Below are 27,997 nucleotides of genomic sequence, written 5' to 3'. Positions count from 1 at the left end.
GAAACGGAATTTCCACTCGCTTTTACGTCCAGCTTGTTCCAGTTGGCCTGAAATTTGAAACCCTAATTTCTTGTTTAGGGGTTTTTAGAAAACTTAAATCTTTTTCTTTTGTTTATCATTATTGAATCCGAATCAAAGTCAGATTCATAACCATCTGAAAGATAACAGTTTTGTTAAATTCAATTGATCTGTACGTAAATTCAACTGTTTCGAAACCCTGGATTGCTAAATTTTGATCGGTTGCTATCACATGGCGGATCAACAAGAAGAAGAGGACTTGAGAATGGCTCTACGGATGAGCATGCAGAATTTGCCGCCAGAGCCTAAACGGAGCAAGCCGAGAGAAGCTGCCGGCTCACCAGCGACGACGACGCCTGAGGAGAGCAGACGGTTGCAGCGCGAGCTCCTGGCAGCCGCAGCTGAAAAACGCATGCTGGCAGCGGCTAAAAGCACTCCGTCCTCTAGTCTCCCGTCGAAAAACGAAGGAAGCGGGGGTTTAAGAATGAAAGAGGCAGAGATAAAAGCCAAAGAAGTAAATTTAGACAATGAATTGTCAGAGGAAGAAGCCTATCAATTATTTTCGATGGTGTTTGGAAGTAGCGTTTCAAAGGATATACTTGCTCAGTGGAGCAATCAGGGTATAAGGTAAACTATTTCAGATTTTTTTTTAAAGAAATCTAAGTTTACTGCTAGGTGTTTGGGAGTTATTAAAAGAATTGAAATTGATGGCTGAATTGAATTTTCGTTAAATATGGTGGTTAAGAAATTGAGCCCAGGACAAACTGGTGGCCCAAATTGTAATTTAAATCTGCTAAATTAGCATGAAATTGCAACTTTGATGGGCATTTTTGTTATAAGGGTTTAGTGGAATATGATATGTTGTAGGGGGTTTTCCGCATATCTACTTTGATGGACATTTTTGTCTATTATTTGGATAATTGTTGTACTTCATTTTGATCTTTGATGCATAATGCAGTTGTTGGAAAGTTTAGTCTCAGTTTGTGAGGTAAAAGCTTTTTAGCTGGAATAAATGCATAATGTTTTCTTCATTGGTATCTTTAGACAATCAATAATGCTTTTCAAATGAATTGCTGGAAAAATTAATACCTTCTAATATGCACATGTTTATCTCACAGCAAAACTGATTTCAAAAGGTTTGGATGTTAAGGTTAATTTCTAGGGTTTTTTATGCGAAAACTGCGTTAAAGTTAACTAATAATTACAATTGGTTCTGCATGGGATTAAGATTTGGGGTAGAAATTGGGGTTTTAGAAAGCCACATTGGAGCTGTCCTACTACTGTAAACAATACCCATGAATACTGTTGGGAACTATATTTAGCAGTTTCAAAGTTGAGTTTGATGGTGAACATATTTTACTTAGGTTAAAGTCTTGTAAGGGTTCAAAGCCCAGTCTAGATCAGATAATGCTGGAAATTAAAGAATAAGAAGAATCCTTGCTTCATACTAAGAATTTTTTCGGCTTGATTGCTAGCCCTTTATGTATAAGGTTAGGTAGTTTCACTCAACCTAAAGAAATCATAACAGCTGCTAAATATCTGCCAAACTTGTTCTCTGTTAATTGAAAGAAGGTAGATGTCAATTTTTGAAGACTAAAAATCCAAAAATTTCAGATCAAAGCCAGAAATTAGTGGAATACCTTTGACACTTAAAACTAAAGAACATAGAAAATAAAACCTACAACTTTTGACTCTAGGAACCATACAATTGAAGCTCAATATCAAGCAATAAAGTTTATTCAAGGTTCTCTTTCAGCTTTTCATCATTTGACTTGTGCCAAATTATGGCTTGGGCAGTAGAATCAGCCTTAATACTTGTTTCAAGCTGCTTTAGAAACTGTTACAAGGTGCTCTGTCATCTCACCCTTGCTTGGAAAAGCTTGACCTTGTTGATAAGTTTTGAGTTTATGTTGCTGCAACCCTCCATTGTTGATTCACATGCAACTGGGACATGGATGCCTTGCCTTTCCATTTGGGAACCAACTTCTAATGCCGTCTCCCTTAAGTGGAAAGCATTGGCTGACCAACAATGCCTCTAACCGCTTCCTTAAGTTGTAGGATAGGAGAAAACCATGTAAGTATATAGCATCATTAGCCATTTCTTGATTATGACTATGGTCCACTGTTAAAGTATTCAATGTTGAAGACATTATTTATTCTCATACCATCATAGAAGTCAAGGACATGAGGGTATAAGATAATTTTCTTGAGAAGCATCTAGGGACCAAGCCCACCTTTAGGATACCTTTCTGGTTTATTTGCACCACAAGCATGTCCACTTGAATTTAAAAGACTTTTTTGATAAATTAACCTGTGCTTTATAGACTTCGTTGGTCATTGCTATCTTTCTTTGAACTTAAGAATGTATATCCTAAAGATGCTTAGTAAAAGCATCTTCGGACATTGATCCACTACCACAAAATTTTGTATCCTAACCCCTTATGATGTATGCTATCCAAGTATGAAATCCACAAGTATATCCTTCTTTGGCGTATATAGTTTTGGCAATGGCATATATAAAACTGTATTTTGATTTCTTTGCTTTCATGTTTGACAAGTCTGACGATGGACAATGTTCTTACAAATTTCCCTTTTCAAACTAGTCCAATAAATTTGGTCCTCAATCCTTTGGATGTTCTCATCCCTTCCAAATATCCCAGTACCGCTCAACAATGCTATTCTCGAACTGTCTATCCATATAAAGATGTGTCAGGTAAACAAAGACAAGTTCCCTTGAATAGATAACCATCACATAGGAAAAAATCATTATAATCTGCTTGTTGCCCTGTTAATAAATGTGCATATATACCGGTAAAATTTTTGCAAGATGGTAAGACTCTCTTAAGCAACTCAAAGCCCATAACTTGGATAGCCATGCAATCAGGGTCTAGACCAGCTTGCTCAATGCATCAATTTCCTTTTTCTAAATTTTGGCCTTGTGCTTGATAGCAAAGGAATGTTATTGCAAATGCCATAGAGATGCTTGGAAGATGTAAAATTGGACTGCCATATTTTCCTTGATTTCTTTGAAAGCTGTAGAGGCTGTCTCATTCAAACAGAATGACCTTTATTTGTGCAATTGGTGATGACTATGTTTTAGTGCTTACATTTCCCAATCAAACGCCTGTAAAATATTGCTAAACCATAAAAACTTTGGTTTAACTTTGTATGGTAGAATCTGGCCATTTATGAATAGCTTTAATTTTTTTTCACGTTAACTTTAACACTTTTAGAATCACTGATAAAGCCCTAAAATACAGCATTTTGCCTTATTAAGAAATGCCTCTTAAAGATATTATGGAGCTTTCCTTGGCAAAGAAAAATAACAATACATTCTTTGTAGCTAAATTAAAATGTCTATTAAAATGGAAACAACTTGTAGAAGGCTGGAATACTTGATGATTGAGCACATTGATAGCAGCTCTAATGTTGTACTAACGGTTGTTTTAATGCTTAAGCTGAGTTTTAGTTTTTTTCTCTTGTTTTCTTTAAGTTAAAACTGTTGAGTAGCATTATCCACATTGGCCAAGTCTTGAATTTGCTATGGCTCATAGTCAAGGAGCCTCTCCACCTTTTGCTAATTGGTTTAAGGTTGGATAGTTAAGACTGTATCATAGCCCAAGTTTGTTATATTGTTTGTTATTATTGTTGTTTGCCCACATATTAGGCCTTGTTTCGGCTGTTAGTATTGAGCTTACATGTGAGGGGGAGTATTGAGTGGTGCTATGACACTTTGGTTAAGTCTAATTTTGCTATGACTTTATATTTAAGTTGAACCACCTATTGTCAATTGATTTTAGATGAATCTTTAACATAAATTCTTTTTCTGTCTACCTTTAACAATCCTAGAAATTAACCTTTGAAATTCTTATCTACCCATCAAAAAGCACAAGCAGACCAGTTTTGATGTAGGATCTTTATAAACAGCACACTTAGACTAGATAGAGGCTGATTTAGTACTTAAAGTTTAGGTTCAAACAATAAAAATAATAAGAATTAAACTTTAAAACTTTGTTGATATGTTGATGCAGGAGCAATATCTTAAGTCTATACCCATTGAGTTTTTCCACTCAAGGGCCCAAACTAATGAACAAGAATTTGCCCGCCAACCTAATTCATCAAAATATAACAAGGACAAAATCCAATCTTTCACAGGGTTAATTCTGGAAAATCCAACTTCACATTGGAAGGAATATTTGACATAAGTTCTAGCTTACACTATTGACCATTAGATGCCTCTTGGATGCCACAATAGTTGCTGGAATTAAGGTCCTACAATTGATTCTAGCAATGTATGAGAACCCTAGGAGCTCTTAGAATTTGTGTCCTTAATGATTCTTTGCAAAATAATATTGTTTTTGCCATAATAATTCCGATCAACATAAGTTTGTTCTTTGGACCTAGCTATTCCTATTCTTGGAAGGATGTTCTAAGTTCAACAGTAAATACATCCCATTAATGTAACTTGGCAAATTGTATTTTGTGTGAAACCAAACCTTGTGTTTTTCCTTTCTTAGGTTTTGTATCTCTTGGGTAGATTTTCTAAGAGTGGTGAACTTGTTTAGCTCTTTTCTGTAGGGCTGTGAAATTCTGCATCCTTTGAGTTTAGATAATATTTTCTTATTTCTTTGTGGTGGTGAAACTTATACCTTCAAGGGAGTGAGATTATCCATTTATCTATGAGTGTGGTTAAGAGATTCATTTCTCTTCATTCTCTTAGTCTGGTATCAACTTGGTATCAGAGCTTTGGACTGTGCTAAACCTGGTGTAATCAAAAGCTTTGTAATTATAAAGCATGTTCATGGAAAAATGTTTGCCGAAGAAGCACATAGAAAGGAAATTCTTGATCAGTGATTTGATGACATGAGACAAACAATTCAAGAACTGAAGAAACATCTTGAATTTTGTGACTGTCGTAATGCTTCAAGAAGTGCTAACAGCAACTAGTCCCACAATTAAAGGGATGATTATAACTCTTTTTATCAACACGCAAGCAGTAATTTTTGTGATGATTCTTCCCATCATCACCGGAAACACAAAGCTCGTGATTATCATCGCAATGATATCAAACTTGACATATCAGAATTTGAATGCAAGATGCAATCGGATCAGTTCCTTGATTGGCTTTACATGGTTGAAAGAGTTTTTAAGTTCAAAGAGAATTCCAATAGCTATAAATATGATACCTTTGTTGTAACAAAATATCTTCGTGGATTTTTTTGCAAAGACCTTTAACTCCCTTAGTAACTTTTTCAGCCAACTCACTTATGACATGAGAGATAACTCTAAACTCAACTTTTGCACTACTTCTAGCCACCATAGATTGCTTCTTGCTTCGTCAAGTAACCAAATTGCCCCACACATAGGTACAATAACTAGTAGTTGATCTTCGGTCAGTAACAAATCCAGCCCAATTAGCATCAATGTAAATTTCAACATTTTAGCGTGATGTCTTCTTAAAAAATAACCTTTTGCTAGGACTTTTCTTTAGGTACTGTAAGATTCGATACACAGCCTTCAAGTGTTCCTCAGTTGGATTGCTCATGAATCTGTTTACCATGCTAACCAAAAAACTGAAATACAGTCTTGTGTGAGAGAGGTAGATGAGTTTCCTTACAAGTCTTTGGTATTTGTCCCCATCTATTGGTGGACTTCCTTATTCCTTCCTACCTTATTTATTGTGTCCATAAGGTTGTCAGCAGATTTACATCCAAGCATTCTAGTTTCCTTTAGTAAGTTTAGGATATACTTACGTTGTGAAACGGAGATGCCAGTCTTTGAGCAAGCTTCCCCATGCCAAGAAAATATTTGAGGTGTCTCAAATCTTTGATTTCAAATTCTTTAACTAAAAGGTTCTTTAGGTTGCTAATTTCTCCCACAGTCTCTAGTAAGAATAATGCCATCTACATAGACAATAAGAATGGCTATTTTTCCTTCAGGTGAACATTTGACAAACATGGTGTGATCGATCTAGCATTGTGAAAAACCATACTTCTTTACCACTTTTGTTAGTCTATAAAACTATGCATGTGGGGATTATTATGTTAAAATTAAGGCTTTAGAGAACAACTTGCTTATCCCTTGGATTAGCCTTTCATTATATAGACAATACTAAAGAAAGAGAATCAGTTACAAATTACATATTAATGCTCCTAATTAATCCCTCCTATACTATCTCCTATGGAATATTCCCATAATATTCGAACTCATACACATGCATACACTAACACTTCTCTTCAAGTTGGAGCATATATATCAATCATGCTCAGCTTGTTGTCTACTTGAACTCCTAGAAATGATTTTGTAAGAATATCACCTAGTTGTTCCCCCATGTGCACATGCTTCAATAATATTGCTCCATTCTATAACTTTTCCCTGATGAAATGACAATAAACTTTTATATGCTTGGTTCTTTCATGAAATACTGGATTGGAAGCAATATGAATTGCCGCCTCATTATCACACCATAGCTCTGTAAGGCCGAACTGAAAGCCCAATTTCATGTAAAAATTGAATCATCCATAATACCTCTGTTGTAGCCAAAGCCATGGCTCTATGCTTTGCTTCTGCACTAGACTAGCAACTACTTGCTGCTTCTTGCTCTTCCAGGACACTAGATTACTTCCAAGGAAGATAGAATAACCAGATGGAGACTTCTTATCTATGGGAAAGCCTGCCCAATCTGCATCTACATAGGCTTGATTACCCCCATCACTAGTAGAACTGTAAAGTATCCCCTTTCTAGGATTTCTCAACAAATACCAGAGGATGTGCATCGCTACTATCCAGTGAGTATCTTTGGGAGCTGCCATAAATTGACTAACCACACTCATTGGAAGAGATATATTTGTCATGGTTAGGTAATTCAGTTTTCCAACTAGTCTCTTGTAAGGTGTGGGATCATTAAGAAAAGTGCCATTTTCTAGAGAAAGCTTAATACCTGGATCCATCATTGTGTCACTCGGCTTGGCATGGAACAAGCCTGCATCTTTCAAAATATCCAACGCATACTTCCTCTGAGATACAAAGATTCCTTTTTTACTCCTTGCCACATCAATACCTAGAAAATATTTCAATTGACCAAGATCTTTGTTCTCAAATTGGGACTTGAGATACATTTTAAGTCTGTCAATCCTTGCACTGTCACTACCAGTGATGATAATATCATCTACATACATTCCTAAAAATATAAGGCCAGAACTTTGCTGCATATCAAATACTAAATAATCCTTCTCACTCTGTCGCATGCCATACTGGGCAAGAGTTGCACTAAATTTGCCAAACCACGCGGTGAAGATTGTTTTAGTTCGTATAGAGATCTACGCAAACAGCACACTTTCCTAGACTCCCTTGAGCAACAAACCTCGATGGTTGCTCCATATATACCTTTTCAGCCAAGTTACCATGTAAGAAAGCATTCTTCACATCCAACTGATGTAATGCCCATTTATGTAAGCAGCAAAACTAAGAAATAGATGAATAGATGTCATCTTTGCCATTGGTGAAAAGTTATCAAAATAATCTACTCTATCTGTCTATGCATGTCCCTTCGCTGCTAGCCTTGCCTTCAATCCAGCCAATGAACCATCAGGATTCAATTTTGTGTTGTAAACCCATTTACACCCAATAGCTTGCTTCCCTTTTGGTGGGGAAACCAAGACACATGTATAGTTGGCCTTTAGGGTCATCATCTCATCCTCCATAGCCTTATGCTATTCTAAATCTGGAAAAGCATCATGAAGAGTGTGTGGCGCAGTAATAGTATTAATTATGGGAATACAATTTTGAAGTTGAGCAAATAGTTCTTTGTATGAGAGTGTGTATAAAGGAAAATTTTTGCAAGTTCACATACCTTTTTGTATAGCAATTGGTACATCCTCAGCCATAGTGTCTCGAGGTGGATCCATCGACGGAGAGACTATCTCAATAAGGGAAGTTTCTGTAGGCGTAAGTCCTTTTAGTGTATGTATGACCAAATCAAGTATTGAGGCATGCCTCGATGGGAGATGCATTGACTAGTGTACTATGTATCTAACAGATGAGAAAATCTTCTTCTTCAGATGTGATAGATAATTGATGAGATTGTGGTATCGAAGGAAAAGGAACTGGCTCATGAAATGTGATATTTGTGAAAATAATAAAGTGACCCAGGTTTGGAGAGTAGCATCGATACTCTCTCTAGACATGTGAATAACCTAGGAAGATACACTTAAGGGAATGTGGGTCTAATTTAGTGCGACCTAGACGAGTGTCACGAAGAAAACATGTGCACCCAAATACCTCGAGAGAGATACAAAATAAGGGACAATCAGGACATAATACTTGAAGAGGAACTTTTCCTTCAAGGATCGAGGACAGCAAACAATTTATAGGATAGCATGCTGTGAAGACAGCTTCACTCCATGACACCTTAGAGACCTTTATTTGAAACAAAAAAGCTCTAGCCGCTTCCAACAAATTACGATTCTTCCTTTCAACAACCTCATTTTGCTGTGGAGTATCTGTACACAAGGACTGATGAATAATACCTTTTGTATTTAAGAATTGAATAAACTCTGTAGAAAAATACTTTCCCCCATTATCATTTCATAAAATTTTGATAGATTTATCTAATTGATTCTCTATTTTTGCATGAAAGGTAGTGAAGACAAAGAATAATTCGGAGTGGCTTCGCAACAAATACAACCAACAAACTTATAAATAATCATCAACAAATGTCACAAACTATCTATAACTAGATTTCAAAATAATAGGACAAGGCCCATATGTATCAGAATGAATCACAACAAAAGGAAACTTTTCTCTTTATTAATTCAAGGTCGATAAGACACTCTGAGCAATTTGGCAAACTTGCACGATTCACAATCAAAACTAAAAGACGATAAATGGGGACACATAGCTCGTAAAGTTGACATGGATGGATGACCAAAACGACAATGAGATAAGTGATGACAATTCTCCCAAGTATGTCTTTTGTCCAGATTGTATCTTCTATATATCATCAAGCACATAAATACCTCTTTTGATCTTTCCCTGACTAGTAGTTTGCTTCATCAACAAATCCTGAAAAACACAATAAGTAGGAAAGGAGACACTATAATTCAAATTCCTTGTAATTTGACTAATTGAAAGTAAGTTAAAAAGAGAAAAAGGGACATGCAGCACGAAATGTAAAGGTAACGTGGATACAGGTTGAGCCTTGCCATTTTGCACAATTTCTATAGAGTTTCCATCAGCAACCAAAATAGATTGTTTCCCCGTCATAGGAGTATATGAATAAAGAGTACCTGTAGTACCCGTCATGTGATCCAAAGCTCTTGAATCAATCACCTAATTCTTGGAAGGGGGTAGTAGGCATGTAGTAGATTTACCTTGTATAAAAGTTGTTGTCGAAGAGGAGATCGAAGTTTGATTTTGAAGCATCTAAATAAGCCTGTCATACTCATCCTAGGATAACTGAACTTCCTTCTCTTCTTGCTATTGGAGCTAAAGCGTAGCATCAATTACATATGCTGCTGGTGGGCCAAAATTGCCCTGAAGATGTAGACAAACATTATGTAAGTGTCCATATTGTCCACAATGATAGTCTTCTCTACCACTTCCACGTACTTTACCTCGTCCTCCATGTCTTCTGCGTGTTCATGCTATAGGGCCACAAAACTGCCCTGTCTTCTTGTGGAGTATCATGTTGGGTGACCCTGCTCAGGCACTTATAAGAATCTAGTAAAGAAAGTGGATTTCTACCTACTAACGTCCAAGTACTAGTACTGGTGTACTTTTTCCTCAATCCTGCTAAGAAAAACACTACAGCTAGAGCCTTTCGTTGCTCCTAGTTTGTCTTTAGATCGATAGACAAGGGCATGAGTTCATTAAACTCATCATATACCTCTTTGAACACAACAAAATATTCCCTCAGGCTCTTATTAGACTACTCCATTCTAGTCCATGCCTTAATAACATGTGAGATCTTCCAATTCTCAGAATTTGCAAAAACAATTTTTAAAGCATCCCAAAGTTCCTTAATTGTGAGGTGTTGATTTAACATCACCTTGACTCCTCGTTTTATTGAGTTCAACAATTGTCCAATTACTCGATTATACTCTTTTTCCCACACTGCATACTCTTAGCTTTCCTTTGCTTGTAGCTCACTTGTTAGAAACCGAGCCTTCCCAAGACCTGGTAATGTCACCAACACACTTTTGCTCCATGACAAGTAGTTGTAGCCATCAAGTTTCTCATCCAACAACTGTGAGCCTATGATAATCTCCTTAGTTATCACTTTTAATGCAGTTGCCTCTTCCTTAGCCATGGGCATAGAACCTTTTTCCTCCAAAACACAACTAGTAATCCTTCAATCGGGGAACACAACCCCTAATCAACAACTACGAACTCCGTCCCTAATTCTGTAGCTACGCTCTACACCAAGAAGAACTTGTCTCCTTTAATCGATCAATAGGTTGCAATCCTTTCTTTTTCTTGTCTTTTAGAATAAGGGGGCGACCCCTTTTCAATTAATGAGGGATTGTTGAAGAGGCAGGAAAAGCTTTAAGTATGTAACTTTAGGGCTACGAGATCAAAATCTGTAGTAGCGACGGCTTACGTGCCACGGCATGGGTTATCGCAGAAGGGTTTAGGGAAAGAGTGAGAGGGGAACAGCAGTAGTAGCGGCGGCTAGGACTGCGCTGTTGTTGGCTCTTATACCATGTTAAAATTAAGGCTTTAGAGAACAACTAGCTAATCCTTTGGATTAGCCTTTTATTAGATAGACAATACTAAGGAAAGAGAATCAATTACAAATTACACATTAATGCTCCCAATCAATCCCTCCTATATTGTCTCCCATGGAATATTCCCATAATATTCCAACTCACACACGCATACACTAACATTTTTGAGACCATATAAAGACTTTCAAAGTTTACATACTTTGCCAAAATTGTCTTGGTTTTTGAAACCTAGAGGGATTTCCATGTAAACTTCTTTTTCTAAGTTGCCATTAAGAAATGCATTTTTGACATCTAGTTGGTGGAGTTGCCAATCTAGATTTGCTACCAATAATAATAACACCCAGATTGAATTAAGTTTAGCAACCGGAACATATGTCTCCTCTTAGTCAACACCAAAGGATTGAGTAAATCCTATTGCTACAAGGTGAGCATTGAATCTGTTAATACTTCCATCTGCATTGTGCTTGATAGTAAAAATCCATTTTCTCCTAATTGGATTTTTCCCTTCGGGTAGTTCTGAAATCTCCCATGTTTTGTTCTTTTCTAGGGCCTTGATTTCTTCCAAAACATCCATCTTCCACTTTGGTTGTATATGTGCTTCATGAATATTATTGGGAATCTACATATTGTTTAGTGTGGCAACAAAAGCCCAATAACTAGGTAATAAACCTTCATAAGAAATCATATTACAGATTGGATGTTGAGTACATGATCTCACACCTTTCCTTAGAGCAATTGATTGATCAAGATCATCAAAAGATTCAATAGAATTAGATCAGTAAGAGTGTTACCTATTTTGGTTTCAAGTATCTCTAGAATCAGTTCAGATTCTTGGTTTTGCTTTAAAGGTGTACATTCTCCTGGATCCTTTTGAGTTTTATGTCTTATTGAATAGACAATCAATTCTTTGTTTGTTTTCCCTTTTGTGGACTTCGAGCTTGAAAGATCTAGTTGGATGTTTTGGACGTGAAAGGGAGTTTGAGAAGTGTATCGTGATTCGGTAATAAGATCTTCCCAAAGTTGATATTCCCGTATGATTGGATTCTCCCTTTAAATGGCAGTTTTGGGAAAGTAAAGTTGATTTTCAAAAAAGGTAGCATTCATGAAATGGTGAAATTTCTTTGTTACTGGTGAGTAACACTTGTATCCTTTTTGATGCGGGGAGTATTTGAGATATAGGCATTAGATGGATTTGGGATCTAACTTGCTTTGGTTTTGATTGGTAAGAACAGATGTAGTGTATCCAAACACGTTAATGGGAATAGACAAGATAATTTGAAGGTGAAGATAGGAATCGAGAAGGGATTGGCAAGGATTTTGAAATTTCAGGACTCCAAAAGGCAATATGTTTATTAGATATGTTGAGGTAAGAACAGCCTCACCCTAAAAATGCTTAGATACATGGGCAACCATCATGAGGGATCTTGCAACTTCCAACAACTGTCAATTCTTTCTTTCAACAATGCCATTCTGCTGAGGAGTATCAACACATGAGCTTTGATGAATTATACCATGCTTTATTAGATATGATCTAAGGATTGAATTGTAGTATTCTCTCACTGTCGGTTTTCAACATTTGGATTTTGGTTTTGAATTGAGTTTGGATCATATTGTTGAAGTTTTAGAATAGCTGGCCCACTTCAGATTTTTCCTTCATAAAGAATACCTAAGTAATTCTGGTGTGATCATCAATAAATGTGACAATCCATCTGGAGCTAGTAATGGTATTTACTTTGGAAAGACCCCAAATGTCATTGTGTCATTGAAAAAGGATGGGATGATTTGGAAAAGTGATTAGGATATGTGGTACGAGTATGTTTGGATAGTTAGTAGACTTCACACTGAAAGTTGTTATAATTTTTATTGAATAATGAGTGAAACAACCTTTTGAGGTACAAAAAATATGAATGACTTAATTGATAGTGCCACAACATGATAGTACTATCTTTATTATTACTGAAAAATGAAACCATACGAGATCTTCTGATATTGTCTTTCAGAATCATTAGCTCTTAGGATATAAAGTTCTATACACATCCTAACATTGCCAATCATTTTCCTCGAGTCTAAATCTTAAAATTCACACATATTTGGAAGAAATTTAGTAACACACTTAAGGTCTCTTGTAAGTTTGTTTATAGACCGTAGATTGCAACATAGATTTGGCACAAATAGAACAAAATCAAGTGTTATCTCTTTAAAAATAATAATAGAACTTGTACCGGCCACTTTTGAAAGTGACCCATTAGCAATTCAAACTATGAAGTTTTCATGACATGGGTTGTATTTACTAAATACATATGCATCCATAGTCATATTGTCTACAGCTCTTGAATCTACAATCCATGAACTTGATTTCTCTAGTTTTGCACTCAAGGCACTTAAAAAATTACCTTTTTGTGCTAAAGAACCTGTTCCAATAAGAGTGGTAATGTTCTACAATGATTGTTGAAACATTGTTTGGAGATGCTCCAGTTTTTTTTGCATTTGACTAGGATTGAATTTTCAGTATTAGCTAAGTTGCCATGGCTATCTCGGTCTTGTGAAGACCGCGAACGTTTCCAATTGGTTGGTTTCTCGTGGATCTTCCAACATGTTTCCTTCGTGTGTCCAGTTTTTTGATAGTGGTCACACTTAGGTTTGCCTTTCTTTTGCCAATCATTGTTGTTCAACTAGGATCCTCGGACAGCTAGGTCTAAATTTTTAGGGGTTGAAGCAACTGTTTGATTTCCCATCATTACTTCTTTTTTGCTTTCTTCTTTGCAAGCTTCTAAAAAAGCTTCTCGAATGCTCGGCAAAGGCTTGGTGCAAAGGATTCTTCCTTGGATTGCATCAAGGTTCTTGTCAAGACCAAGTAGAAACTTGTAGACACGATCCTTCTCAACCAACTTCTTGTACTACTTTCCATCGTCAGGGCACTTCCAAAATGCCTCTTTGAGAATATCAAGTTGCTGCCAATGTTAGATCAGAAGGTTTAATTATTTTGTTACTGAAAGTTCACCTTGTCGAAGATCATGAAGAATACTCTTGATTTTGAAAATTTTTAAAGTGTTGCCAACATTGGAGTATGTTTCCTTTGATGCATCCCAAATCTCTTCGGCTATTTTATAGTATATGAAATTTTCTCCAGTCTCATTGGTCATAGAATTGATTAACCATGACATCACCATGCTGTTCTCCAACTTCTAGCTTTTGAACCTCACATCATCCTCTTTTGGAGGTGCAGCTACTCCAGTAAGATAATCTTCCTTTCCCTTTCCACACATGAATATCATAATAGACTAGGGCCATTGAATATAGTTTTGCACATTGAGTTTGTGCCCTGTAATTTGAAGGACTAATCCTTCCGGTATACAAGGGTTGTTGGCGATGCTAGCTCCAGGGTTAGAGGTAATCTCCGATTCCTAGCTCTCCCTCTTTCATTGGTCATGTTGGACTCCAAGTGCAAAATTTCAAAGGTTTAGATTGTACTCTGATAACATGAAGAAATCTTTAGAATAAAACTACTTTATTCTTCTATATTTTTCTTATTACAATGTTATAATTGCATGAAAACCTATAGGCTAAAGACTGAATATTCTAAGCCTTAAAACCTGAGATTTTCATGCATTAAAGTAGCTAATCAAATGAATAATTTATTATCTACACATAATATGAAAATAGCTAATGGATTTGGTTTACTTACCCAAATCAATCCTTGTAGAAAAACTAAAAAATAAAATTATGAAAAACTAAGAGTAAAACTGAATGTATATTGAAAAACTGCTCTTAAGAATTATGCAAGTACCTTAGGTTTATATAAAACTGACTAGTAGGTAAACTAGGGAACTAAATCTTCCTAAAACTGATCCTATAATTGAAGGATTGTCTATTCTAATTTTTTGTCCTTAATTCTAGGGATACAAATACTTAATTCTAGAGATAAAAATATAAATATACATATTACAATATTACAATCAGTTGTAAATAAGTGTTTTTTCACACTCCCCCTCAAGTTGGTGAATAGTTGATTTCCATTCCCAGCTTGGAAATAATTTCCTGAAATGTTGCACTGTTGAAACCTTTAGTCAACACATATGCAAGTTGGCCATTGGTTGATACACGTGTAAAAAATCAACCTACTGTCTAGTTTCTCTTTTATGAAGTGTCGGTCTATTTCAATGTGTTTTGTTCTTTCATATTGCATAGGATTGTGTGCAATACTTATCGCAGAGTTGTTATCATAATAGAGTTTCATTGGTCCGTCCCACTTGATTTTCAAGTCTTCTAGGATAATCTTTAACCATAGTAGTTCATAAATTCTTTGAGCCATTGCTTTGAACTCCACTTTAGCACTTGATCTTACCACCACATTCTGTTATTTACTCCTCCTAGTCACAAGATTACCACCTAGGAAAGTGTAGTAACTTGAGGTGGATCTTCTATCAATTATCAAACTTGCATAATTCGCATCTGTCTATGCCTCTAGAACTAGCCTCAAATTTCTTTTGAACAACATACCTCTCTCAGGGTTGGCCTTTAAATAGTGTAATACACGGTAGACAACTTGTAGGTGCACTTCTTTAGGACTATGCATAAGTTGACTTATCATATTCACAGCATATGCTTTATCAGCTCTAGTATGTGAGAGATAAATGAGTCTTCCAACTAATCTCTAGTACATCTCTCTATCTACAGTAATATTTTCATTAGCTTCTCCAAGTTTATGATTAGGATCTATAAGGGTATTTGCAGGTTTACATGCGAGCTTCCTAGTTTCCTTCAAAGATCCATCACATATTTCTATTGTGAGATAAATATACCATGTTGTAAGTGAGCGACTTCAATTCCTAGAAAGTACTTCAATCTCCCTTGCTCTTTTATTCCAAATTCTCCACCCAAACACTTTTAGAGATTCTTTCTTTATCATCATTTTCAGTTATAATTATATCATCAACATACACTAATAGAACTGTGAGTCTCCTTAAATTTGAGTATTTGATAAATAATGTGTGATCTCCTTGACTCTGCTTATATCTTATTGCTAGCATCATTTTGGCAAATCTCCTGAATCAAGCCCTAATAGACTGATTAAGGCCATATAAAGCCTTTTTCAGTTTGCATACTTTGTTTGCTTTTATATGACCTCTAAATCCCGGTTGAACCTGCATATATATTTCTACTTCCAAATCACCATGTAGAAAAAGACATTCTTTACATCAAATTGTTGAAGCTGTCAATTGTAATTCGCAGCCAATGATAACAAAATCCTAACTGTATTCATCTTGGCAACTGGAGCAAAAGTTTCTTGATAATCCATTCCATAAGTTTGAGTGTAACCCTTAGCCACCAACTTGGCCTTATACCTTTCAAAAGTACCATCCATCTTGTATTCTACAATGAAAACCTATTTACACCCAAGTGGATTTTTTCTTTTAGGTAACTTTACTAGTTCCCACGTCTTATTGTTCTCTAAGGCCTCCATTTTTATTTTTATGGCTTGCTTCCATTTCTCATTGGATAATGTCTCGGATAATGTAGTTGGAATATAAATAGTGTTTAGGCTCATAAGGAAATTTTTGTGGGATGAGAGTTTTTCAAATAACACAAAATTAGAGATTGGGTATAGTGGATGCTTAATACAGTCTTTGGTTCCTTTCCTAATGGCAATAGTTGGATCATAATCACTAGTTATAGTTTTAGAAGATTCATGCTCATTTTGAGAAATAGAGTCAAAGACTGTAGTTACCTCATTTCCAGAGTTAGGATCAGGTTCTTGGACTTGCACCAGTTTAGGAGTTGGAACTTTCCTTCTTGAGTACACTTGTAATTCCTTCATTGAATCAAGAACAATATTATCCTTTGTCATATCTTTTATGTTTGGAATAGGGTCAAACTCAAATTCAGTGTTTGACTTGGACTCAGAAGAAACAGGTTTAGACCCAGAAGAATTAATGGGTGAAAATGTTGAAAAAGAAGACAAGTAAAGCAAAAAGAAGTCTTTATCCTTATCTTCAATGAATGAAGTCTTCCCCTGAAAATAACGTTGAGTGAAAAATGGTTTACTTTTTTCAAAAGTGACATTTGCAAACACAGAATTTTTTGATAGGAAAATGACAACACTTATACCTTTTTTGAGTTAATGAATATCCCATAAAAATGCACTTAGTGGCTCTGGGATCCAATTTCTCCCTATTATGATTGTGAATATAAACAAATGATGTACAACTAAATATCCTAGGTGTGATGTTGTTTGTAGTATTAAAGTTGGAATAGAATTGTGAGAGTAGTTTTATAGGAGTTTTAAATCCCAAAACCCTTGAAGGTAACTTATTTATAATGTGTGTTGTAGTGAGAATAGCTTCCTCTTAGTAGGATTTGGGTATGTTTGCTTCAAAAAGTAAAGCTCGGGTTGTGGCTAGTAAATGGCTGTTTTTCCTCATTACCACCCCATTCTACTAGGGAGTATTGACACAAGACTCATGGATAATCTTCTCTTTTTGGAAATAGGTAGATAGACTCTAGTTGAAATAGTCTCTTGTATTATCAAACCTAAATCTCTTGATTTCCACTCCAAATTGATTTTGTATCATGTTTTGCAAGCTTAAAAACACACTATTCACATTTGATTTGGATTTAAGTAAAAATATCCGAAGGACCTTGGTACAATCATCTATGAAAGAAACAAACCACCATGCACCAAAAATACTAGGAATTGTAAAGGGACCCCATATGCCACTATGAATCAAGTAAAAAGGAGTAGAACTTCTTTTGTTACTAATTGGAAAAGACATGTCTATGTTTTGCAAGTTCACAAACATCACAATGAAAATTTTAACATTTAATGCTTTGAATAAAGAAGGAAACATGTTTTTCATAGTTCCAAAAGAAGGATGTCCAAGACAAAAATGATAAAGCCAAATTTTTTCTTTATTGGGAGATTTTTCAACAAGAAATGACAAAGGTAAATTATTCTTGATATTACTTGTATTGTTTGATATCTCAAGATAGTATACTCCATCCTTTTCCTTGGCAAGTCTAACCCTTTTTCTCGAATTTTGGTTTTGAAATTCACAATATGAGGGATAAAAAGTTACTTTGCAATTCATGTCTCTAGTAAGTTTTTATATAGATATCAAATTAGTAGACAATCGAGGAACATGAGGAATATTTTTAAGAACAAATGAGGAATTAATTTGAACATCTCCTAATACTGTCACTGTAGTAAATGAACTATCTATAACAACAATTTTCTTATTACTGGGACACAAGGTAAATATACTAAACTTCTGTGAGAAATGTCTCATGTAGTCTGTGGCTCCTAAGTCAATGACCCAAGAACCTATAATAGGCGTAACCGATACATTTAATCCATGACAATCAAAGACTTTACCTGAACTTGAGACCTTACCCAAGAAACATACCTCAATAGGCTTTTCAAGAGTTTTCAATAGACTTATCAACTTTTCAATCTCTTCTCTGTTGAACTTTCTTTGTTCCTAAGACATTTGTAGTATTTCGGTGGTTTTACTTATTGACACTTCTTCAAATTGGGTGCTAGTGATAGTAGATTCTGTTATCTTTGACATTTTTATCTTTTTTTGAATTGAAACAAGTCTTAAGATATAACCAAAAATGACTCTTAGCAATGAGGGCTAAAGAAGGGAAAAATAAAATGGCTATGAAGGCAGTAATAGGGTTTGGCTATGAAAGCCCAAAGAAGTCGGTAATGAAGGCCTAAAATAGAAGTCAGCAATGAAGGCTAACAATTTTGCTTCCCAAGAAAAGCCTAAAGCTTTGATACCATGTGAAAAAACTAAAAAAATAAAACTATGTGAAATACTAAGAGTAAAACTGAATGTATATTGAAAAATTGCTCTTAAGAATTATACAAGTACCTTAGGTATATATACAACTAATTAGTGGGTAAACTAGGAAATTAAATCTTCTTAAAATTGATTCTATAATTGAGGGATTGTCTATCCTAATTTTTTGTCCTTAATTCTAGGGATACAAATATAAATATACAGATTACAAGATTATAACTAGCCTCAAATAAGTGTTTTCCCACGCTCCTTATTCTAAAAATAAGAGACTTAACTAAAATAGACAAAGTCAACTAATCAAGCAATAATGAAGATTAGATTTCCAAAAATATGATGTGGCCGAACTTGAAAAGCTAAAAATAGCTTGCTATTTGAGTGGTTTGAAGGAAGAAATCAACCATCCAGTGCCTCTACAACCTTATTGGACCTTTAATGATGTAAGGAAGCTTACTCTAAACGTAGAGAAGCAACAAGAGGTACGAAAGAGTAGTTTTAAACCAACATTTTGTCTAAATCCTATTACTTGTAACAGTGCATCTACCTCTTCTACAGTACTTCTTTAAAGGCTTCAACATCAAATGCTCCATCTAAGATTAAGATGGGAACCAACTCAAACAGCCAATTTCTTCTAGTTCTAGCTCACTTAAGTACTTCAAATGCCAATGGATTGGTCATTTGCATCGATTGTCCTAACCAAAAAATTGAAACTTTGATAGAGAAGTGTGAAGACACCTCTAATGAGATAATGGAGCAATCAGACCACGAATATGAGGAATTTGTGGAGAATGCTGATGAAGGGCAAACATTTTGTCATTCAAAAAAGCCTCATTATTGTTGCTGCCAGTGAAGATAAATGGTTGCATGAAAACATCTTTCACATTAGATGCACCTCTCATGATAAGGTCTCTCAAGTCATTATCTTTTACGCTAGATGCACCTCTCGTGATAAGGTGTCTCAAGTCATTATTGTTGGAGGGAGTTGCACAAATGTGTTTGCTACAACAATGCTAGAGAAGCAGCAATTAAAGCGCGAGGAGCACTCACATCCTTATAAGATTCAATGGCGGTGGAAAAGAAAAGAATTAAAGGTAACAAAGAGGTGTTTAATTCAGTTATCAATTGGCAAACACTATCATGATGTTGTGTGGTGTGATGTTATTCCAATGGATGCTTATCACATTTTATTGGAAAAGACTTTGGCAATATAATAGAAAAGTTGTTCATGATGGTTATGAAAACACTTATACCTTTGTAAAAGATGAGGTGAGAATTGTTTTAGCTCTCATGAAATTATGACCTACTTGCAAATACACAAGAAGAAACTAGTGCCTTATTATCTTTAGTGCAAATGCAAAGGGTACTTGTTGCTAGTAAAGTGTTTTAGGCTCTTGTGATGATTGAAGATACAAGAAGTTAAATGGAGGTTGTAAACCTTTAGTTCAACCGCTTTTGAAAGAATTTGTTCATGTTGTGCCCAATGAGATTCCAAATGGACTTCCACCAATGAAGGACATGCAACATTGTTTCGATCTCATTCTTGGATCCATTCTTCCCAACAAGACAGCATATGGAATGAATATTGAGGAGCATGAAAAATTACAAAGGCAAGTGGATGAACTTCTTCCCAGAGGTATGGTGGGAGAAAGCATGAGTTGTGTTGTTCTAGCATTATTGGTGCTAAAGAAAGATAGTTCATGGTGTATGTGTTGATAGTCTCACCATCAACAAAATCACCCTCAAGTATAGATTTTCCATTCCTAGACTTGATGATCTTCTTGATCAATTGCATGATGCAACCATATTTTCCAAGATTGTTCTTCATAGGGGTACCACCAGAATAGAATGATGTTGGGAGATGAGTGGCAAACAACATTAAAACCGTAAATGGGCTCTCTAAGTGATTGGTCATGCCATTTGGACTATCAAATGCTCCAAGTACATTTATGCTACTTATGACTTATGTCTTTAAATTGTTTATGGGTCTTTTTATTGTCTATTTTGATGATATTCTGTTCTATAGCAATTCAATAGAACAACATGTGAGGCACTTGAGAATAGTGTTTCAAACTTTTAGAGATCAGAAGCTTTATGCCAACTTAAAAGAGGTGTGACTTCTCCAATAATGTTGTGTTTTGGGGTTATGTTGTTTCAAGGGATGGAATCAAGGTGGATCCTAGCAAGATCAAATCAATATTAAGCTCGCCTATTTTCTAAGTCACTCCATTACATTTGAAGCTTCCATGGATTGGTCTCTATTGCCAGTTCATTCAGAATTTCAGTAACCTTATTGCACCTGTAACTGAATGTTTGAAGGCGGATCATTCTCATGGTCAGATACTGCACAAAAAAATTTTGGGCTTATCAAAAAGAAGATGACAGAAGCTTTCATTCTTGCTCTTCCAGATTTCAATAAGATCTTTGAAGTTGATTATGATTCTTCTAATGTGGAAATTGGTGCAATTCTGAGCCAAGAAGGAAGGTCCATTGCTTTCTTTAGTGAAAAACTAAATGAAGGTTGTATGCGATACACTATGGATGACAAGGAGTTCTATGCCATTATTAGAGCTCTAGATCATAGAAGCCATTATTTACTTCCTAAGGAGTTTGATCGATATTCTGATCATAAAGCTTTGAAGTATTTAAATAGCCAACAGTAGCTCAACAGTTGGAATGCCAAATGGGTTAAACTCCTATAATCATACTTCTTTATTAAGCACGAAGCAAGGAAGCTTAATCAAGTGGCTAATGCTTTGACCAAGAGATTCACTGCTTAACACAATGGAAGCAAATGTGTTGCATTTGGACTTGATCACAAGCCTTTATCCAAATCATCCAGATTTCAATTATGTTTGGGAGGATTGCTTTAATGGTCCAAAGAACCATTTCTTTCAACAAAATGGGTTTCTCTTCAAGAAGGCTAAAGCTAATGGGTAGAATACTGGATAAACACTTGACTTCCAAGTTCCAATTCCATCTTCACCTTGGGAGGATTTAAGCATGGACTTTGTTTTGGGGTTGCTAAGAACTCAATGGAATAAGGACTCCATTTTGATTGTTTTTGACAGATTTCCCAAGATGACTCATTTTGTTCCTTGCAACAAAACATCTAATGTCTCTCGTGACAAATTTATATTTTAGAGAAGTTGTTAAATTGCTTGGTGTGCCAAAATCCATCACTTTAGATTGTGATTCCAAGTTTTTAAATCACTTTTAGAGGACTTTGTGGTGGAAACTAGGAACTAAACTTCAATTTAGCCCTTCTTGCCATCCACAAACCGACAGCTATACCGAGATTGTTAATAGAAGTTTGGGAAATCTTTTCAGAAGCTTGATAAAGAACACTAGGGAGTGGGATTTTTTTCTTGCACATGCTGAATTTGCTTATAATTGATCCACTAGTCAAACTATTGGTTTTAGTCCATTTGAGATTGTGTATTGACAAAATCCAATCAGTCCCTTAGATTTGGCTCCAATCCCCACCAAGCCTTATTTTAGTGGAGATGTTGAAGAAAGAGCTAAGGATATTAAAAAAAACTACATGAACAACTTAGAGAAAAAATTATCAAGCAAACAGAGAAGTACAAGTTACAAGCCAACGAACATAGAAAGTCAATTGCATTCAAGGAGGGTGATTTGATGTGGATTCATTTGAGAAAAAAAAGGTTGTTGGGGGAGAAGACATTATAAGTGTTTGCCACAAGCTGATGGACCTTTTAGAGTTCTCTATATCGGAGAAAATGCATACAAATTTAAGCTATCAGGAGATTGAGTTTCAGCCACATTCAATAGTTTGACTTATCTTCATACCATGAAGATAAAGACAGTGATGACTTGAGGTTGAGTCCATTTAAATCAGGGGACAATGGTGCAGGAGCAGCATCTCAATCTAAGCCCATTGAGTTTATCCACTCAAGAGCCCAAACTAATGAACAAGAATCCGCCAACCAGCCTAATTCATCAAAGTAAAGCGAGGCCCAAATTCAATTTTCCACAATGTCAATTCTAGAAAACTTAACTTCACATAGGGAGAAATATTTTATCTAAGTTTCAGCCCACACTATTGATCATTGGATGCCTCTTAGATTCCACAATAGCTGTTGGAATTAAGTTCCTACAATAATGTTGATTCCAACACCCTATGAGAACCCTATGAGCTTTTAGAATTTGTGTCCTTAATAATTTTTAGCAACATAATATTTTTTGTGCCATGATAATTCTAAACAACACAAGTGTGTTTGTTCTTTTGATTTAACTTTTCTTGTTCTTGGAAGGATGTTCCAATTTCAACTATAAATACTCCTTATGTAATATAACTTGACAGATTGTATTTTGAGTGAAAACAAATCCTGTGTTTTTCTTTCCTAAGTTCTATATCCCTGTGGTGGATTTCCTTAGAGGGTTAAGCTTGTTTAGCTCTTTCTTTAGGGTGGTGAAATATTTTATCCCTAGAGTTTAGAATTATCTTTTCTTGTTTGTTTGGAGTGGTGAAACCTACATCCTCAATGGAGTGAGATTATACATTTTTTTGTGAGTTTTGATTAAGAGATTAATTTCACTTCATTCTCTTAGTCCGGTATCATATGTGGACATAAACAATTAGAAAATTACGAAGGAGAAAACAAAGGGAATTTAAGTGAACTATGAAAACTAAAATCAAGAAAATAACTTCAAAAAGCACACTTAGGATTAGGAAAGCACTCCCTAGGAATGCATCACACATTCAACATTCAAATTTAATTAATTTCTCTCCACATAACTCTACCAAACACACGAAAATCTCTCAAATATATGGGTAGTCAAGGTTTAGGCAACCTGTTGTAGTCATGATTGACAACGTGTAGATAATGGCTTAGGCAGCCTGACTATAGACAAAACTAGAAGACAGCCAACATCTTCATAATGTCTTAGTATGATGTACAGGGCCTTTCTTAAGTGGCAGCAGGCATGTTAACGATTATTAGCCAACATTCTCTTTATGTGTAGGGTTTTTACTTAGGTGGCAGCTTGTGAATGCCATCTAGCTAAGCAAGTTCTGCTTTAGAATCTTGTCATATTATAATATTTGCATTGATGTCCTCGCCCCTCCTCCTATGGACTTTACTAGGTTTCCATTTTGCATCAAGTTTACTGCAATAGTTCACACCTTCAATGTACATAAATACAGGATCCACTTTGATTATGTTATTGTACGGTGATTGGTGATCAAACTGGTAAGAAGCATGAAAAGGCTTAGAAAACCTTAAATTGAAGGATATTAGACAAGATGGTAACTGTGAGTATATTATGTTGAGTTATAAATTTCCAGCACAAGCATCTTTCTAGTTATCTGGAATGTTAATAGGCTATTGATGTTTGCAATTCTTTGTGCTTAAAACTGCCTCATCAGTATGTATTATGATTATATGTTATGAACCTAGCCTGATAATTACTTGTTTAGCAGACTTTGTTGGTAGTCTATTTATTCTTTGTCGACCACGTAATTTCTTCTCTTTTATTTGCCTTTTGGTTTATATATATTCATGAAAATATGTAAGTTTAGTGAAGTACCAGTGGTTTTTATTAGAAGTTTCATAAATTTGCTTACATGTCAAAATATTATGTAGGTTTAGCCCTGATCCAGAAACATCTATGGGTTTAGTGCAGCATGAAGGTGGGCCCTGTGGTGTCTTAGCAACCATACAAGTAATTCCTTTATTTCTCAGTGTATATGAGTTTCATGTACCATGGAGCTTGTGAATTGTCCTTTGATGGTATTGTGCCATAAGAAGTTCCTTATGCTTTCAACAATTATTTGATCTTTTGTACACCGGAACTTCATTATCATTTTATCTTCTGAGTGGGCTAATATCATGCACTGGCGTTAGAAAACCTGCCAAAATTTATTAAGAATATTACTTCCTTGGGATAGCTTGTTCGTACTTTTTGGTCTTTGAATAGAGTAATTGTATTATTGAATGGTTATTCAAATACAATGGAACATTGAATCCATTCTATAATTAAATCTACTTAAACTTGTGACCTCTGAAATGTTACTTACGTCAATGCTGCACTTTTCTTATTTTTATGCAATTGGTTTGGGATGTTCATTGTTAAGAAAACATCCATCAATTCATGTTAAGTTGATGAAAAACTGTACAGTTATTATGTTGGACCTTGGCCTGTGTTCTTGAGAATGGCCTCCGTAGATAACCTAATGTGATTTCTGTTCTGATGTTTGTCACTTGATAAATAGTCAATTCTGTGATTGCTGACTATAATTTGTCTCTATACAGGCATTTGTTCTCAAATATATTCTTTTCTTTCCGGATGAATTAAGTAAAGTTGCAGCAAACATGCCACAGAGTATGCATTCCAGGAGATTATCCAAAACTCAATGTGTTGTGTCAGATAATTTTGCTGCTTTTTCTGAAGACACTAAAGCAAGGTGATTAAATTTTGCATGTTAAATTGTATGATACATTCTAAACACTAAACTGCACAAGGACACATGTTTTTAACTTATCAGTCATCTTTCAAAGTTTTCTAACTTTTATTAGGATTAAACAGGTGCACACTTTTTGTTGCAATTTATCCAACAGTGTAAATCCTTTTCCTACTAATTGTTGTCTTTGTATTTGTTTTATTACTCATCTAATTATCTCTCACATGTCTCAGTGGTTCCTTCTATTGGATTTCCTTGAAATTCATGCAGTTGCTTGCTTTTTTGAATGATATAATCAATACTATTAAAATTGTTGTTTGAGATCAGGAAATTGGAAAAAGGTATGATGCCTGATCTCAATAGATGCAATTAAGTGGCATGTGCAATTTCTCTTATGTAGTTGTCTTTGCTAAGGTGCATGTGCATATATAATATGGGCTAATAGGCTATGAGTCTGCGATAACCACAACAACAACAACAACAACAAACTAAGCTTTATATCCGATAACTCTGAGGTCGGCTATACGAAAGGCCAAAAAAGGAATCATGTTAGGTCATAGTTTTGAACCTTCTTGTGCCACTTATTTCTATCAAAAACTATGGATGTGCGATATGTTTGTATATTTGCTCAATGTCTTTTGTTTAAGGAATGGCTCGTTCTCATTAATGCCCAACCAAGAGTTTTATGTTCTGAAGTAGTATAAAATCTCATTATAACATTTATGATTGTTTGTGATGTGGACTGCTAGTAGTCTACGTTTTGCTTTATTTCTGCAAGAACCAGATTGGAAGAAGTTTTCTCTTTTTTTTTTTTTTTTTAATATTTAAGTTTTGCAGCTGTTTCACAATTCGTTAAATGCTTTTTCTGTTCTATTTCAATTAAAATTTTTGTTTCCGTACACAGAGCCCTGGTTAAAAGTATGGGCGAGATACTATTTTTATGTGGAAATAACAAAAGGGCTGTAATTGCTACTTTAAGTGTTATTTCCAATGGCATTGAAGGATCTGAAGACAATCCAAAGGATGTGGTTAGTGGAATTGGGTTGGCCTGAGTATGTTAATTATTTACTGCTATGCCCTTTTATATGTTCTTACTTGCTGATAGGTGTTTGTTCTACCTTTCAGATCATTGCACAAGCACTTGAAGGTCTTTCAATTGAATCAGCTTTTGATTTGCAGAAAGTTCTAAGAGTTGACACATACATGACACCTACAAGTGCCTTTAAGAGGCTTGAAGCAATGATTCCTGTTTTTCAAAGTCGCATGGGAGCACTGCTATTCCTCATCTCTGCGTTACTTTCTCGCGGATTGGTAAGTTTGTTGGCTTGAATACTCCCTTTTTATCTTCATCTTCATCAATATTCTTGTAGCTATACCTTTAAGAAAAGAAAATTCATAGGAAGCATGTACCTGTAAGTCCAGATAGTTAACTTAAGATTTTGTTTGCATGGGGATGTAACTTTATCTGTACTTCCTTAATTGTTTAGGACTGTGTTCAAGCAGACCGGGATGATCCCAGCCTACCTCTAGTAACTGCACCATTTGGCCATGCTTCTCAGGTACATAACATTGTTTATATCCATTGGGTGGATGGGGCTCCAATATCTTCAAATTGGTACTGCTCTCCTTGAGACATTCTTGCATTGTAATTGCATTTCATACAAAATTATTTCAGGAAATTGTGAACCTATTGCTCTGTGGGCAAGCTGTTCCAAATGTATTTGATGGGAGGATGGATTTAGGTGGTGGCATGTTTCTGAAGGGTATATCTACAAGTGTGGAAGTTGGATTCCTCACTCTTCTAGAATCCCTTAATTTCTGTAAGGTTGGTCAAAATCTAAAATGCCCAAAATGGCCCATATGGGTTGTTGGAAGTGAGTCCCATTATACGGTCCTATTTGCTCTGGATACAGCTGTTCAAGATGAGAATGAACTGGAAGAAAGGGAATCACAGATCCGGAAAGCTTTTGATGCCCAAGATCAGAGTGGAGGTGGTGGCTTTATTAGCGTGGAAGGTTTCCATCATGTCCTCAGGGAGACAAATATCAGACTTCCATCTGAGAAACTTGATAGACTTTGCAGCTCGGGCTTTATTGTATGGAGTGAGTTCTGGCAGGTTATTTTAGACTTAGACAAGAGCTTGGGAGGTCTTAAGGATTCATCTGGACAGATGGGTAGAAAGATATTTGAACTTTACCATTTTAATGGGATTGCAAAATCAGATTTGAATGGCAGTCAAGCTACGCCTGGAGGTGAGACTCCAGTACAAAGACCCAGGCTTACGAAATTGAGGGTTTCAGTACCCCCTAGGTGGAGCCCAGAGGAGTTCATGGCAAATTTAGTGGTTCCCCCTGGTTCCGCGGGGAGTGAATCAAGTGGGAAAGACACTGAAGTGCCTAAGCCTGAACCTCCTCCTCAGCATGCACCATTGGTGGACTGCATTAGAACACGCTGGCATCGTGCTGTTTGTAATTGGGTGGGAGACCCTCCTAGTATAGTCTGAACGTATATTAATGATCTCAGGGATCCTTTGTGTTCCCGGTGTTGGGGAACATGGCGGAACAAAAAAATTTTAAGAAAAAAATAGAAAAATGAAAGTAAGAAGAAAGAAAGAAAAAGCTGTGGTAAACCCTGCTGGCTTGGTCACAACTTTGGCCAATGAGAAGAGGTTGTTTTCCTGGTTTTCAACGTTTCAGGTTCTGTTGTGTATTTGCCATTCTAATTCAATTTTCATATGTTAATTGTTAAATAACGAGAGAAAAGGATCATCTCATTCCTTTCGTCGATCAAATGGGCATTCCCTCGGCTTTGCATTTGCTGCTTGTGAGGGAAGCATTTCAGCGGGGAAATGTTAGAATCAAGTATTCTTGCCGCAATTTTTTCCGGTAAGCTCTTCACTTTGGTCCAGTTGATTAAGTTTTTGAGATCAATATTACGAATAGAAACATTCTTGGCGACGTACTTTTATATATACACATATATAAATTATTAATAAAGAATGAGTTCAGTGAAAACTCATTTTTTCT

The 27,997-nt window shown here is 35.7% G+C and overlaps 1 protein-coding gene across 3 annotated transcripts; it reads left to right on the top strand.

Annotated features, from left to right (window-relative positions):
* On the top strand, window positions 1–27,997 carry LOC111312207 (uncharacterized). 3 transcript variants are annotated; one of them, XM_022912271.2, is made up of 8 exons: window positions 1–645; window positions 24,154–24,232; window positions 24,823–24,974; window positions 25,097–25,129; window positions 25,876–25,999; window positions 26,097–26,282; window positions 26,459–26,530; window positions 26,647–27,997. In XM_022912271.2, exons 1-8 carry the CDS (start codon window positions 251–253, stop codon window positions 27,472–27,474), a joined length of 1,869 nt encoding a protein of 622 aa, XP_022768006.1. In that variant the 5' UTR covers window positions 1–250; the 3' UTR covers window positions 27,475–27,997. The 3 variants fall into 3 exon arrangements, with proteins under 3 accessions (XP_022768006.1, XP_089620004.1, XP_022768007.1); XM_089763878.1 differs by having other exon boundaries at window positions 1–12,111; XM_022912272.2 differs by lacking the exon at window positions 25,097–25,129.

The sequence above is a fragment of the Durio zibethinus genome, chromosome 1 (genome assembly GCF_047325235.1).
Source record: "Durio zibethinus cultivar Kanyao isolate XHJ-2024 chromosome 1, ASM4732523v1, whole genome shotgun sequence".
NCBI classification, from domain to species: domain Eukaryota; kingdom Viridiplantae; phylum Streptophyta; class Magnoliopsida; order Malvales; family Malvaceae; genus Durio; species Durio zibethinus.
Note: the sequence above shows the minus strand (reverse complement) of the source record. Positions and strands in the feature narration are given on the sequence as shown.

What these genes read in the sequence shown, in the direction of transcription:
- LOC111312207 (XM_022912271.2), top strand. Translation starts at nt 251, where the DNA reads ATGGCGGATCAACAAGAAGAAGAGGACTTGAGAATGGCTCTACGGATG. An exon ending in AAGACAATCCAAAGGATGTG is followed by an intron (nt 26,000 to 26,096) that starts GTTAGTGGAATT and finishes TCTACCTTTCAG; the next exon opens with ATCATTGCACAAGCACTTGA. An exon ending in CGTTACTTTCTCGCGGATTG is followed by an intron (nt 26,283 to 26,458) that starts GTAAGTTTGTTG and finishes TTAATTGTTTAG; the next exon opens with GACTGTGTTCAAGCAGACCG.